General features: G+C 36.6%; 1 protein-coding gene across 1 annotated transcript; it reads right to left on the bottom strand.

Moving 5' to 3' along the window:
* Positions 1-1,067: 1,067 nt before the first annotated feature.
* Positions 1,068-13,824, bottom strand: LOC145782332 (integrin alpha-M-like). The gene is made up of 10 exons (XM_082594148.1): positions 13,765-13,824; positions 12,981-13,214; positions 8,891-9,051; positions 7,517-7,850; positions 6,784-6,901; positions 5,646-5,826; positions 5,043-5,115; positions 3,887-4,029; positions 1,739-1,844; positions 1,068-1,184 (listed from the first exon to the last, which is right to left on the bottom strand). The coding sequence occupies exons 1-10, from the start codon at positions 13,822-13,824 to the stop codon at positions 1,068-1,070; spliced, it is 1,527 nt and encodes a 508-aa protein (XP_082450274.1).
* Between the last annotated feature and the right edge of the window lie 1,990 nt (positions 13,825-15,814).

Genomic DNA, 15,814 nt, shown 5'->3' with positions numbered 1-15,814 from the left:
CGACAAAATAACAACAAATCTAAAGTTTTCTGTGACCTAAGCAAAATTTGAAAAATTGCTATCATCAAATCAATCAATAATAGTCTTCTACTGGTGGAGTCTTGTTAGTAGAGCACACCAATTTCTTGTTGATTGCATTGTAGCCTAATAGCCTAGTAGTAGCACAGTATAGTAGCTGGAGAAAGTAGTACTTGATTTCTTACATATTAATTTAGTCGAACTTTACTGTTCTTATAAATTTCTACAATGATTACAAAATATTATTTATTTATTGTTATTCGTTTCGTCCAAATTATTGGCTAATCATTCATTACGTTTCTACTTTCATAATATATTCTATTCGTTTTTACAGTCAATGATATTAGTTTTGTTGTTATATTACAGTTAGCCATCTAATAATAATAATAATCGTGTTTTTATTTGCGCCCATTGCGATAACATACGGTACGCTGCGATCACAGTAGATGCGATACAACAGACGGACAGGATGCATCGAAGTGACATATAGTTTTCGAGTCAGCTGCTTCCCTTATTTTGGCTTGCCATTAAGTATCTTTGCCGAGACACAGCCGCGTGCTCTGGAGCGGTGTCGAAACCACGTCCTTTCGAACGTCGCGCAGACGTTCTCACCACTCGGTTACGCAGCCGACATCTTACGATCTCTATCATAGCGACAAAACTAAGATGATTGAAAAAAAATTGCAAAACTAGCTATCGCCGAAGTAAGATAAACTACTTCAAAATACACATATATTTAAAATAACATTAGCTGATAAGAGAAAATAAGTAGCCTACGCAGTAATGTTTGTAACACAAGCATTCCTGCAGTGATGCGTTCACCAAGAACCGGTGAAGAAGAATCGATGTGATTCCGGTGTGGTCAGATTCGATTCTATTTTCACCGATAAAAACAAAAAACTCTCCAATTCTTCTTTACTGACTTTGTTCGGTGCCTGGTCAGTACGTATCACTGCACAGATGTGACCCAGACAGTCGAAACAGAGGCTCCGACTACAATATTATTGATCTAATAAACAAACATTCCTTTTATTCAGAAATACCGATATTCAACCAAACAAACCTTCTAGAGCAGTGGTGATAGATTTTTCTAAATCAGCAATTTTTTCATTCAACTCAATGAAGGTTTTTATTCCAAACACTCTGTCTTCCCTTCCAGTAATGATCTAAAAAGTACAATAGCAACATGTGCAAGAGCTGATCCTTTGTCAAAGCAACAAAAGCTTGTTTTTTTACGTCTCAAGAAGATATCTTTCTATCAATTAGATCACAGCAAGATTGAAGTTCCATCAAAAATTTAACCTACGTAGCAAATTTATCTTCGTAAAATCATATTCGCTTTATTTTGAAAACTAATTGAGTATAGCTTACAAGTTACCATTTTGGTGAAAGCGGGCCCATCTATACTATCTTCTCCTGTTTACTTTATTTTACATAATAGAGTTACCAGTAAGCCTACAAATAAGTAAGCTTGAAAAATAAATGAAATTGATAAATAAATAAAACAAATGAATCAAAAAAAACAAAATGAAACAAATGAAAAAAAATAAAACAAAATAAAATAAAACAAAAATCAAAAATTTTTTTTTTAATAAAACAAAAAAAATAAAACAAATGAAACAAATCCAACAAACAAGTGAGCCTACAAGGGCTTTTGTTCTGGTTGGTTGTTATTTTCTACCATAAAATTTAATTTGAAGATCACAGCACAGTTGAATACCAATAATTCTTCTTCATTGTAATCGGCAACGCCAACAGCGAAAATCTCTATTCCAAACGATCGAGCATAATTTGAACTTGGTTCAAGGAATTCTACGTCAGTAGAACTGTAAAGAAACTATACCTTAGTTCAGTGGATCTCCACCTTTTTTGTTGCGACGCTTTTGCAGGCCTATAAGTTGGCTAGACTTGTAACGCACCCACCCATATCAATTTCAGTTATTTTTTGGTTTGGTTTGGTTTTGAATTTTTATGCTCGGACTGACAAAGCCTTGATAGGTTATTCCTAATATAGTTTCGCATACTTGTAGAGGCTCTTGACGCAGGGCCGGTTACCAAGATTGGCAGAGTGAAGTTTTCCGATTGTTGAGGTGTTGTTGTCAAGGAATTATTCCATTCACTAGATGCCGCTGAATGGAGAACAGTCCTGAAATGCGTTGCTCAAGCGCACACCCTGAGAGACGAACCAGCGCAGCGTGATCTTGAGCCAGGCGCGTAACCACTGCGCTAACGGGGCGGACAAACGCATTATTATTTAGCTGTTTGTGTCCCACCCTTTGTCTCGCGAAGTGAATTAATTATTGTGATATGTGATTAGTAAATGAGTTTTGACACGAAACAGAATCCATGCGCCAGGATTTTGGAAAATTGAAACGACGCACCAGGGCGTCGCGACCCACAGCTTTAGAACTTCCTGTTAGGAATAAAGAAATCCAAGCTTAAAGGTTTGTGCAAAACATCTTGAACGAACAAGATACAAATTTAAACAATCTGCATTCATCACGTAGAAAGCTGTAGGGTAGCACCGAAAAGAATTTTCCATTACGTCTGGTCGTTTTTCAAGTTCGATTTCTCACCTTTTTTGTTTTGTTTCTACAGTAATTGTATCAAGCATCTTTGATCAAGTGAGTCTGTTCTCTTTGCACTGTCGAATGTCCATTTAAAAGTAACTTAGCCTATCAAGTAAAGATTAGGCGTAGATTGGTTCAATAGGATGTTGTTGATGGCCCATCCATCTCAGATGATTTTGTCTTATAGGGGTGTTGTACTAATTGACAGACCCTCAGATGCTTTTGTCTTATTGGAGTTTTGTACTTTTATTGACAAACCATTGTTTGTAATGTGCTGATCCGAATTAACATCTTCATTCTATCCTTATTCATCATCATCCGTTCAGTCGTTTACGACTCTCGGTCACTCTATACGTTATCTTTCTCCACATCTCTCGATCCCACGCAGCCTCCTTCAATTCATGCACTCCCATGCTACTGTCATTTACAATCGTGTCAAGCCATCTTGTTTTCGGGCGCCCCCTTCCTCTTCCTCCGCTCACCAAACCAAGCATGATGTCTTTTTCCATTGATTTGCTTCTCATTATGTGGCCAAAATATGAAAGTTTCTGCCTGACGATTCTAGCTTCTAGGGATATGTCCGGTTTAATTTGTTCAAGAATTTTCTCATTTGTTATTTTGGCTGTCCAAGGAACACGCAGTAACCTTCTCCAACACCACAATTCAAATGCGTCAATCTTTCTTCTGTCTGTTTTGTTCATTGTCCATGTTTCGCATCCGTAAGTTGCAATTGGGAATATTATAGTTTTGATCAGCTTCTTTTTTGTTTCTAATTTTATATCTTTGCTCTTCCAAATGCTATTCATTCCAACAAATGCATTTCTTCCCAGCGCTATTTTTCTCCTTATCTCTGGTGAGTTATTAGAATCCCAGCTTATTTTTGAGCCTAAAAATATGAATTCATTCACTGTTTCAATTTCTTGATTTTCGATCTTGATGTTTATGTTATCTGCTTTACCAGTTGTTATAATTTTTGTTTTTTTGATGTTGAGTTTCAATCCAGCCCTTTCACTTTCCTTTTTCACTTTGATGATTAAGTCTTCAAGATCTTGTGCGTTCTCGGCCAAAAGGGTAGTGTCATCTGCATATCTCAAGTTGTTTATAATTCTGCCACTGATTTTCACTCCTATCCTTATTATAGCAGTCAAATTCAATTTTATAACAGAAAGATTCACCTGTCTTACAATTTTTGCACGACCAAGTAACCAATTGCTTGAGCCAATAAACTATTCGGTTGAATCGAATTGAATGAGCTGGTGTATAGCCACTAGTTTAGTAAAATATTTGTGTGTTTTTACCTCCCATCTGTTAAGAGAATCAATATTTTTTGTGTGGCTGGATTGTCAAAATAAGTTGAATTCTTGAAGTCCAATATTGTTTTGTTGATCGCTGCTGAAGTATGTGTGGTTTGACCCTGATATACAATTTTGTCGACTGCTGCCTGAAAAAGAAATTAATTGAGTTTTAAGTTTTGTTTAACATCTATCCCTTTGTAGTTTTGTATTGCATCAGCTTCAATAAGCCTTTAACCAAAGCCTGTACTTTGATTGATTGAATCTTTATCCTCGGACTTAAAAAGCTTCTTTGAGACCTTAATCTTGACAGTTTCGCATGGCCTACTTGTAGAGGCTTTGAACCACTGACGAAAGACTGTCTCCGATTTTGATAGAGTGAAGTTTCCAATAGTTGTTAGTGTTGGTGTCTGTAAATTATTCCACCAATTAGGTGCCGCTAAATGGAGAGCAGTTCTTAAAATGCTTTGCCCAAGCTCACAGACCCGAAAGTTGAACCAGCGCTGCTTGAACTTGCAGTTTCATCATTCGCAAAGTTAATCAACCAACTGTGCTATCGGAGTTACATTTGTATCGGCTAAGGCTCTAATAAGAACTGGATAAATTTTAGCTCAATTTTTGTTAGCGGTATCATGTTGAAATTGCCTAAGATGCGGTTGTCATTTCTGTAAAAGAGACAGTTTGACGTTTCTTAAAAATTCGACAGCAATAATTTTTGGCGTTTTTTTTGATAAATCTGTGTTTCAAATAGGGCCATTTTTGTGAGAGACTTATTATTGAAATGAAAACATTAGATAATGAAGTAGAAGAAAATATAATCTAACACGGATTGAGGTGAATGAGACAAATCGTGGTAAAATACTTGATGCAACTTCCTTGGACTAAACGTGAAAATGTGTTACGGCAGAAGTTCAAATGCAAAATAGAAAAATTTTAGGTAGCGTTTGAAAGTTTGAAAATGTTGTTCTACAAGCCGAAAAGGAGCATGGTATCGACTAACTTTTAAAAATACGCTAGCTTTCCAGACAGCCACTTTATCTGGCTCAGATCTGGTAAACATCTATTCAGATCCGTACCCGATCTGAGAAAGATCTGGACTAGATAAAGTGGCTGTCTGGGTTGTTTTTGAGTTTAAAAAAAAAAAAATTGTCATAAACCTCACTTGAAAATTAGCCAAGTCAGAAAACTGTCCCAAAGCAATTTCTGTTTTGATATATCTTTGATTATTCGACGCACTGAAAAAAAACAAAATACAATTGTTTGAAGCACAAAATGTAAATGCAATGCAGTATAACAGAGGTGTGAAAATAATAGGTATGAAGCACCTACAGTACTGTACGTCTAAATAGTATTTTGAAACAAGGCATCAAAGATATCTCAAAAAAAAAAGGCTACAAGAGCCAACTTTTGTCAAAATAAAATATTACAAGCAATCTATCAACACAAGTTTTGCATAACGTGATAGGCAGTAATCGCCAACATTTTGATTAAAAAAAAATATACAACGCAGTCCAATTCCAATTCTTTTCCAACTGTTTAAGTTCTACTGTATTGTAGTTTTAGAAGGTATCACGACAATTCAAAGCCGATGATTCAAAGCCGAAGGGTTAAGGTTAGGGTTAGTATTAGAGTTAGGGTTATTATCTTTATCGTAAATAAATTATCGGCTTTGAATTGACGCATAACCGTTTTAAAAAGTAGCTTTTTATACACGTAACAGCAAAACTCCATTTCATAATCCTTAGATATGCTTGGAGTGACTTACAAAGCCTTGAAGTAGTGTGAATATTGAATCACGCCAATACTCGCTGAGTTCTTTATGTCAAACCCCGCTGCAACCGTTTTCACCCAATCTTTAACCAAAGCGAAATTGTCAATGCCTTCTGCATTAACAGAACTGGACCCATCAAGCAAGAAAATGAGATCGAGATGATTTATTGGGCATGCTGAAAATAAAAATGCTTATTTATGATCGCGTGGGCTGTTATATTTTCTATACCATATCGTGTACATAAAAGAAATGTTTACAATGTAGCCTATGCTTGTATTATATAATCTTAAGCTAGGCTAAAGGATACAGGGAATGCTCAATTAATTCAATGATGACTTAGTTTTAGTATTTAGGGCAAAGGACTAAAATCACTGTTCTAAATATTTGTTGTTTGATTTAAGAATGCATTGAAAAGGTTTGGTTAGGAGGGAAGTTAACTTTGGGTTTCACCGGGCAAGATACGAAGACCCTCTGTTCCAACGGCAATTTGGTTGACGACGAAAACAATGCTTGATGATATTGTCAGAATCTCATTAAAAAAATAGGAGAATTCCACTCTCTCCTGTCGGGTTGGTCTGCGGAAAACTCTTTGCAGAGACGGTTGGGGTCCATTTATGCCTGCCTTGCCGGTAATAGGCCTAAGTAGAAAGTACCAAGTCGGAGTCATAGGCTAGGATCTTGCAAAAATGCATTAAAACAATGTTGAAAACAACTTTCCCTTTGGAACAAACTTAACGTTGATATTCCACAAGGGAAAGTCTTGAAGTCACGTGTTGCAGCGTGTTAGGCTATAGCCAAATACAGTACAATTCTTCCAATTCGTTACCTTAAGTCAGGTAAGTCAGTAATAAGTCAGTCAGGTAAGTCAGTAAGCCAAATACAGTACAATTTGCCTAATTCGTTACCTTATAAGAGATTTTTAAAAAATTGACGATTTAGGCGAGCTGACGAATTAAACGATGACGAATTAGTCAAATTATATTGTATATAGCTTGTAATACAAATGCTAGGATTTCGTATGTCATTCCCATTCATATAAAAAATTAATTTCTTTGTTGGATTCTATATTGGATCAGTCTATTCGATATAAACACAGATCGAAACATTTCCTAGATCTAGATTCAAGTCTTACATTTTTGAGCAGCTTTTTGGTCTGGAGACCATGTTGTTCCAAAATCCGGCGAAGAATAGCAGGTTCCATACGTAAAGTAAGTATTAGAGCAGTTTTGTACACGCAATGGAGCACATACCTGAAGTGAAAGTGAATTACAGATATACAGAAGACAGGTAGGCTAAGGCACAATAACACAACAAGCCCTCATCCGAAATCTGAAAATATTTGTAACAAATGCAGTAAGTTTCAACTTCTTAAACGAAACTAGCTAAACGAACTGACTAAACAACTACAATACGTCGCTATCCAATACTTAGTACAGAAAAAAACAACAATTTAAAAAACAGAGATACAAGCAAAAAAGTTAAGTTAGGACAGACGCGTCTAACTACAGATGGGTTAGCGCCACAGGGTATAGCATGATATATTTGATATAATGAGCATCAGTCAGGTAATTGACAAATCAAGCGTGTGTCTAACTGGCCATGTTGCAGTACCGGAAACAAAATGGGTACCATATCTAAACTGTACATAAATATTGCTTGACTATACAAAAACAATTTCTCAAAATTTTTTAAAGTGCAAATCAAACCAAAACAGTTTTAATACGGAAGCATCATGTTAGAGGAATTCTGTCAAATCAACATTATTGTGAAAACTAAACGAGCAGTCGCGTATAGATTGATAACAAATAGCCTACACACAGCAGTCCTGATGTTCAAAACGAAACAACAAACAAGTTCTAACCTACCGTAATTTCATCACCTCCATTTATTCTCGAAGCAAGTGCTATTCCTAAAGAGTCTTTATTTGCTGACCCCTGTCCACTTTCATCGACCTCAATAGGGGGCCGAACAGATATGCACCTCGTGGATGAGCGTGGACGTGTGAATGAAACGTCACAAGAAAATATATCTCCTGGAAAACTTGTTTTATGCTCATTTTCATAAGAGGAAACTGAAGAAGAAGAAGAAATAGAGGAAGAAGAAGATAAGGAAGAAGATGAGGAAGAACTAGAGGAGAAAGAGGAAGTTGATTCGGATTTTGTAAGACTTGCTGCTGACTTTGGCGAAGTCACTAATAATCTGAAACGCATTGGTTATACAGTACTATAGTTACAAAGTTAATTTTATCGAATATCTTGTATATTGCTGAGGTAGCGACTGTACTTCTGTTAAAAACATATTTTTTCTAAAAGAACATAGGGATAAATCCATTTATATTTTGGTTGGTTAGTTTGAATCTTTATCCTCGGACTGACAAAGCCTTGATTGGTTATTCCTGGTAGTTTCGCATACTTGTAGAGGCTCTTGATACAGGGTCGGTTACCGAGATTGACAGAGTGGAAGTTTCAGACTGTTAAAGTGCTGTTGATGGGGAATTATTCCATCCATTAGGTGCCGCTCAATGGAGAGCAGTCCTTAGAATGCGCTGCTCAAGAGCACACCCCGAGAGTCGAACCAGCACCGTTTGATCTTGAAGCTTCGTTCACGAAGTCACGCGCTAACCAACTGAGCTATCGGGGTGGACATTTTAAGCCAAATGAGCTGATCTCATTTCCATGGACACGATATTACGCAACTATGTGAAGTTAGGCTACTTTATTCAAGTGTTACACTGGCCTTCATGCATCAAAAATAGAATTTCATAAAGCAGGAAGCATACGCCAATCTGTGGATAGCCTGAGGAGAAGCATATGCATATTTATAGTATGTATAGGCCTACTCTTTATATAGGCTACTGTACAATACGTATATACGTTTGCCACTTATTTTATGTAGCCTACTGTTCGACGATCAGTGCTTGAAAATTGAAGCAAGTGTTTTTCTATAAAAAGTAACTTATAGAAAAGTAAACTTGATAGTAATAATAAAATAAATTATGTGTAGCCATCGATGTAAGTTTAAAAATAGCTTGCATTGAAAGGCATGAGGCTTATGTTTTGCTAACTAAGGCTGCAATAGACATTAGACAGAGTGATGTGGAAGGTTGCCGTTTGCACAGGCGACCTCACTTGAACTTGGAATAAAGCCAGAAGAAGAAGTCGCCACGCTGATTATTCAGACTGTACAGTTACAAGATGGGTCTCACTCTATATAACTTTGAATTGTTGCTATTTACTTACTTTAGATTGCTGGATGATTCGGAAGGAAATTTAAGAGCCAGCTTATAACCAAAGTAATCAATCGATGGAGTGGATGTTGGATTTGCAATTAACGTTCCATCCAGACTTTCGATGTTGAATCCACTCACACCGCCATTAACAAAGAGAATTATAGTAAGAAACTGAAACCAATTCATCTTGAACAGTATCACAAAACAAACCTACAACTAATGATAGTAAAATTTGCATATTGATACAGTGCGGTTACGTGGCCACAAGATTAATGAACTCTACTTCCCTTTGAGAAGTGTTTGACTTCACGCCGATTAATCAGTAATAATGATAAACAGCGTTATTATGATTCAGTTGATTATCGTGGCCTTGAGCGTGGACGTCGCTATTATAGATAGATATTATAGCGACGTCCACGCCCTGAGATTCACAGGTTCTTCGTAGACAAATTTTAAGGCTTGTAACTATCTCTCTGGTTAGTTGTTGGCTATAAGGTAAACTTATCCAAATTTGTTTCGTATTTAGGAGCAAAATGATTGGAACGCCTAGTTACGGTAATCAAAAAATAAAGAGACCAAAATGTGAATACTAATCTAATGCTCAGCAAACAAGCGTTTCGCAAACTACACTGTCTTCATCTTCAGTGCTACAAGTGGTAGGCTACCACCATTCTTTCTTAGCCGATTTAGGCTGATGTCTGATAGTTGAAGAAACGCCAATTACTGTAACTTACTGTGTTTACATTTGGATGCAGTGGTTGTATTCCGTTGTATTCCGTTGTATTCGCAATTCATGTGGAACAGCAAGCACGTCGGAATTAGGTAACTGTTTTTTTTATTTTGCTTTGGGCCTCCAAATGCAACATATTAGACACTAACACTTAAGCTAAGTATTGAAGAGAATTTTGCAACACCTTATTCAATGTTTTTTTTTTTAGTTTAAAGATACGCAGGACTAGTTTTTTTGAAAATGTAGCCTACGTGAGTGAATGAAGACCACTGATTGATTGGCATTGTTAGCTTTATAAACAAACAATTAAAGATTAGCGTGTCTGACCAAACAATTCAGACTCAGTGTCGTTTCTTTCTCGATAATATTGAGTTGAAAAACACAGAAAAGACCACTTTTAACCCTCTATTCAAAATACCAAATTTGAAAGCAATGCGATCTAAGAGCCCAACAAAATATCTCATAGCCTGACTAATAAAAATACTTAGCAAACAAAAAACTTTTTTGTAAACTTTTCCTACATGCAAGTGCAACAGAAAATTATACAAAGTTTATTTCTTTTCAATAAAATTTACAGACGTGGTCTTTTCCTTCCTAGCCTCCTATAGCATTCTATTGTACTGTAATGTAAAATACGGTAATTATTTTTTGCTTTTTTCTAAGCTTGGTCAAATGGTGATGATTATTATTTGTGGGAAGCATCAATTTTGTGACATTATCGGAAATGTGCTGGCTTAGTACAACAATATAAAATTCAAAGGTCAACTGTACTTAAATTGTTTATAATTTCCTGCTTAATAGTGTAAATAGACCAACTGCAGATCACAACGTTTCGTATTAAACTTAATTGATCTGTCAACTTGGGAACCACATTATGACGATCGATCTATTTGGTTATATCTTTGGCTTCCGTCAGGTTGCTTAAATTATGTTTAAATGCATTGTAGCCCATCTACCTAGTTTATTTTAGGCTATAAAACATAGCCAGGTCTACAGTGTGGGGATTACTTACTTGCTTAGGTTGGGTTGGTTTTTGCTATAACAGAGAACGGATTAAGCCAAACCGCGTGCAGGTACGTAAGTGACTCCCCTGGATCCTCTAGTCAGATTCATAAAATCATCAAAAACATCATCAGACTGTTGCCAGAGGAAATAGACCGGTGTAGAAAGGAAAGCATGTTCTTTCTCATGAAGACGTCAAAAGTTATAATATTTTTTTTTAATTGATTTGGTGCTCACGAGCGCTCACATTACGTGGCAGATTGTTACATGAGTTTCTAAACGAGTCATCGCAAGGCACTCGATAACGATAAACACGATAGCCATGTAACAAGTGCGAAGTATACAACGACGTAATCACCTGCTACTTGTAGCATATCATTCATTCTTATTTTCGTTACAAACTGTTCGCAAACTTTAACTTCGTTAGCTCAGCGGTTAAGCGCCCGACTAAACCTCAAGATCAAGCGACGCTGGTTCGGCTCTTGGGGTGTGCTTTTGAGCAATATTTTTCAGGATTGTTCTCCATTTAGCGGCACCTAGTGAAGGGAATTATTCCAATACAACAATACTTTAACAACAATTTGAAATTTCACTTTTTCAAACTCGGTAGCTGAACGGTGGCCCTGCGTCAGTGGTTCAAAGCCTCTACAAACAAGTGTCTTTTGCGAACTGTCATGAATAACCTATTCACAGGCTTTGTCAGTCCGAGATTAAAGGTTCAACCTTTGCTATGATGACGTGTAGCTTATTGCTTTCGCTGAGATGGTCAGAAATAAAAACAACTTAACTAACTAACAAACAAACCAACGAACTTCTGTGGCTGACTTTGGCAGTTGCTTTTCCACACTCAAGTTTAATCAGCCACAGCAACTAGGCCTATAGGCTACTCATAAACTCTCATGTAATCTTATGTAAAATGCATACAATAAGGCACTGTAAAATTGGTTTGGGTTTCAACAAAACCAATAAGCTTATAGACGTTGAAATACAAACTTTGAATTTTAGCTTATATAGGCTCTGTTCAGTGGCGTAGCCTAGTCAAGGGGGTCATTGGGCCATGCTCCCACCTTTCAAAAAAATGTTGATTTTTTGCATTCTTGTGATTGTGTAGTGCAAACATGTTATTGTTATAAAGTGTTGTTGAATAACAGGACTGTATTAACCGCCTGTCGCACCTCAGCACCGCGAAACCAGTAAATCTTTGCTATTTTGCTGGAGTTTACAAAAGAAATAATACCATGCTCTGAAGTTTTTGGAAAATGTGTTTCAACGGTTGATATCATAAAACTTGTCCAAAATTAAATGCTTGCGAAACAAAGAAGAGTATAGGGATGGAAATTTTACGCGGCCAAACTTTTTGTTACAACTGTAGCCTAGAGGAGGATGAGGTAAGTTGAGCCACTTTTTACTTAAACGCTTCTACTAAGAAAACCGCTAGGTTTACAATAAAAGTGAAAGTGGCAGCATAATGGTTGATGCTTTGGCCTTAATTTAACAAAAAAATTTTTTTTATAACTCATAAGAATATTGAAAAAAGACATGTTTTAAATATTACGTCATTTTGGCTCAACTTACCTACCCCACGTGGTAAGTTGAGCCGGGGTGTGAGAAAAGTTGAGCCACTCATTTAAGTTCAATAACAAAAGCTGTAGCGATGGTAGCCTACATATAAAATGCTATGCAATACATGTGTTCACGAAATTATTGCCCAGCTGTTTGTCCCGAATTGTAACTTGGACTGTGACGCAATGGTGACGTCATCATTGCGATGCACTGTTATGCTTGAGCGACAATCTCTCATTATTTTTTTTCTATTCACTAACTTGTGTTTTCGCTGCTTGGCGAAAACGTGGTTCGGCCTTTTACGATGTGACAAATCTATCGGACGGACGTATTAGAGTGTGCAGTGACTATTCCATTTCACAATTGAATATTGATCCAGTCTCTTGTTGACAATATGTAATCTTCACTCAACACAAGTCATGTGGAACTTAAGTTGAAAGTAAGAAAGAAGACAGGTTTGGTAGCAGTTAACACATAGCTACTACCAGGAAGAGAGAACAACATGTGAAAGGATAAATTTATTTTGTTGTGACTGTTCGACTGGAAATTGCACACTTCCCAGCCGACAAATCTGCCACTTTTTCGTTGATTAAACGTCAACAGACGTTGAATCAATGTAGTACTAGCAGATCGTGTTAAATGAGCTGCAGAACAGAAAATAAAACGATGAATTAATACAGCACAATCCTGATTAAATAAACCTCCAAATGTGAATTTTCTAAATCAATTTCCGTTGTCTATCAGATCTAAACTTATTCCATATGCCACTGATCAAGAGAGCATGGAAACCGGAATTTCTTCTGACTGCAGAAAGTTTCTCCAAGTGGTCGTGTGAGGAAGCTTTAACGACCTCCTCTTTAAGAAAAGCACACTCATCGTCTGCTTTAAAGACAAAGGACAACTTTTCCTCGGATTTGCCACGCACTTTACTTAAAAAGTTGGCCTCAATTTCTCCATCTTCATTGAAGCATTCGATTTTACCAACGTAATGCACAGGTTGGGTTTTCTCTTGCATGTTGCTAGTGGGCTGCAGGTCACACTACAAATAAATTTAAACTTCAATAGAACAATGGACAAATTATTTTTCCAGAGATTTAGACTATTAAAAAGTAAAATACACTTTGTTATCTATTTAATGACTACATATATCATCACTTAACACTGGCAGCTGAAGTGAAGTAAGTTGAGCCACCGGCTCAACTTACCTGTACATCACTGGCTCAACTTACCTCAAGGCCGCCATTAAAAGTTAAACGGGAATTTCTCCAGTCATATATGAGCTATAGCAACTTCACTTTAATAGTTTCTGAATAAGCTAACATTAGTGATTACTGTTAGACATATCAATACTGGTGAATGCCACAGACATTTTGTAAAACTCAAAAAATCTTTTTTTTCAAAAAGTTCAAAAAACTTTCCAAAATCACAAAAAACAGTTTTTCTGTCTTTTTACAAGACAAAGACCTATAATCTTTACAGAACAGCTACATATAAGATAAACGGTCAGGTAGGTGGCAGTAGAAAGTTGATGCGATTTTTATTTTTCGAGTTACGGGGGGTGGCTCAACTTACCCACTGGCTCAACTTACCTCACCTTCCCTTACTTTGTTGAACTGCGCGGTTTTGCATTCAACCCAGCGTCTTATCATTATTTTTTTTTTTTAAACAACCAACCAGAAACAATTCGTATTTATTATTTCTTGTGCTTCTGCAGCCTACCAACCAACAACATCGTCTTTATTATTTATGGTCACAGCGGTAAACCATAATCTCTTCGTGGGAAATTTGTAACATAAATTTTCCGGATCCGTTCGTCTGTATGCAATGACCGAAAGAAACACTCTTCTGAAAACGTCTATTCAAGAATTGTATTTCTGTAAAAATAGCCTCAAGGCTGTCAAAGAATGGAGAAACACCGTACCCACTAAAACTTGTCACTACAATACAAATTACTGTGATAAAGACGGAAATTTCGTCTATTTGGTAAAGCACAAGCAAAACCGTTTTAATATGCAACTAACTTTTCAAGCAACAATTTTAAGAATGACGAAAATAGATTGCAATCTTCCAAACGCACGTAACCATCTTCTGTGACGTAATAATGATAAGCATTATGAAGCTATTCAAGCACCTGTTAAATTTGGCTTACACCATATCTCGTAATTCAAGATTTAACGATGATGTAATGTTTCAACAGGTGTGACAAAGTTGATGCAATCTTTGCTTATTTCTAGCAAGTCCATGACGTAAGACGTCAGGTTCAGTAGACAACGGTTTTATGTGACGTTTAATTTGTACAGAGATTGTCCGTAACAAGGGATGGAAATTTTACGCGGCCAAACTTTTTGTAACAACTGTAGCCTACTTTGTTGTATTGCGCGGTTTTGCTTTCAACCCGGCGTCTTATCATTATTTCTTTTTAGCACAAACACTGCGTTATTCTTTTCCCTAGTTTTTAGTTTTTGCGGTTATAATTTAAAATCTGACTATTCCTAAACATGGTAATTTAAAATCTTACCATTCCTGTTTATTTCAACAAGTGAAAAAAAAAACTTTTTGTGATGTCATTCTTGAACTACAAATAGTTTAGCCATCAAACTACCTCAAACGAGATTGATGAGTAGGCTAGTCTATCTCACTTCCACACGCAAAATTTCAGCTCTTACGCTCACCACGGTTCAAGAAAACGGTAGTGTCCCGCTGTTAAAGTATGTCCCACTGATCTCCTAACATTGTTACCGGTCACCTAACGTTGCTATGTAGTCAAAGGTGGAGTCCCAACTGATGGTGAAGTCAGTCTGATGTTTTTGATCCAAATTCACAACCTAGGCTATGCTTTGAAAAACATTTTAGGCACCTTTACTGAGCAGTAGAGGCCCACTAGGGAATTTCGACGGGGAAATGGCGCTCACACGGCCCTGTAGAGTAGGCCTTTTTTTTCGTTATATATATGTATATTCAGAGTGCAAAGATCGTGAAAGTTTATAATTTACCAACAGATTTTTCACCAACAGCCTCGACTAGCCTACCTTAAACTTTGGTCAGGCTGTAAAGTTGCATTAGACTACTCTTGATAAAAAAAAATGTCAAGTTATATGCAACGCTCTCTCCCCCAGTAAAAAAAATTTTGCCTACGCCACTGAACGTAGGACTACCCTCAATACGAGCGTGGTTCATTGGTTTAGTAAGCTGACTACGTCGTCCACGTAAAACATTATATGCGACATCTAGTGTTTTATATCACATTTTTGTTTTCTATACAAAATTTATGCAAACGAGTAAACTATAGTTGCTGCAAGCTGAAAAATTATCGTCAGTTCAAGCTGAGTACGGTATGGCAAACTAATCTTATATAATATGACTTACTGGTTGTGATTAGCACATTGGCGTGTTTTCAATTCGTTTTCATTTCGATTAAAAAAAAAAATTGAATGCCCCCCTTGAGGAAACCCTGCGTACACTTCTGGCTCAGTCGTTTCATTTTTATCTTTCAACTATTGCATCTGGTACTTTTCATAGTAAGAAATCGAACATGTCTATAGATTTAAAAAGGAAAAAGCAATACGAGGAAAAGAAAAAAGAGTATGGTTTACAAACCAAAAAGATTAAAAAAATAATTTTCTTCAATGTTGGTCTCTT

The sequence above is a fragment of the Aplidium turbinatum genome, chromosome 1, assembly GCF_918807975.1.
Source record: "Aplidium turbinatum chromosome 1, kaAplTurb1.1, whole genome shotgun sequence".
Taxonomy (NCBI): Eukaryota; Metazoa; Chordata; class Ascidiacea; order Aplousobranchia; family Polyclinidae; genus Aplidium; species Aplidium turbinatum.
This window is presented reverse-complemented; position numbering and strand designations above follow the sequence as displayed.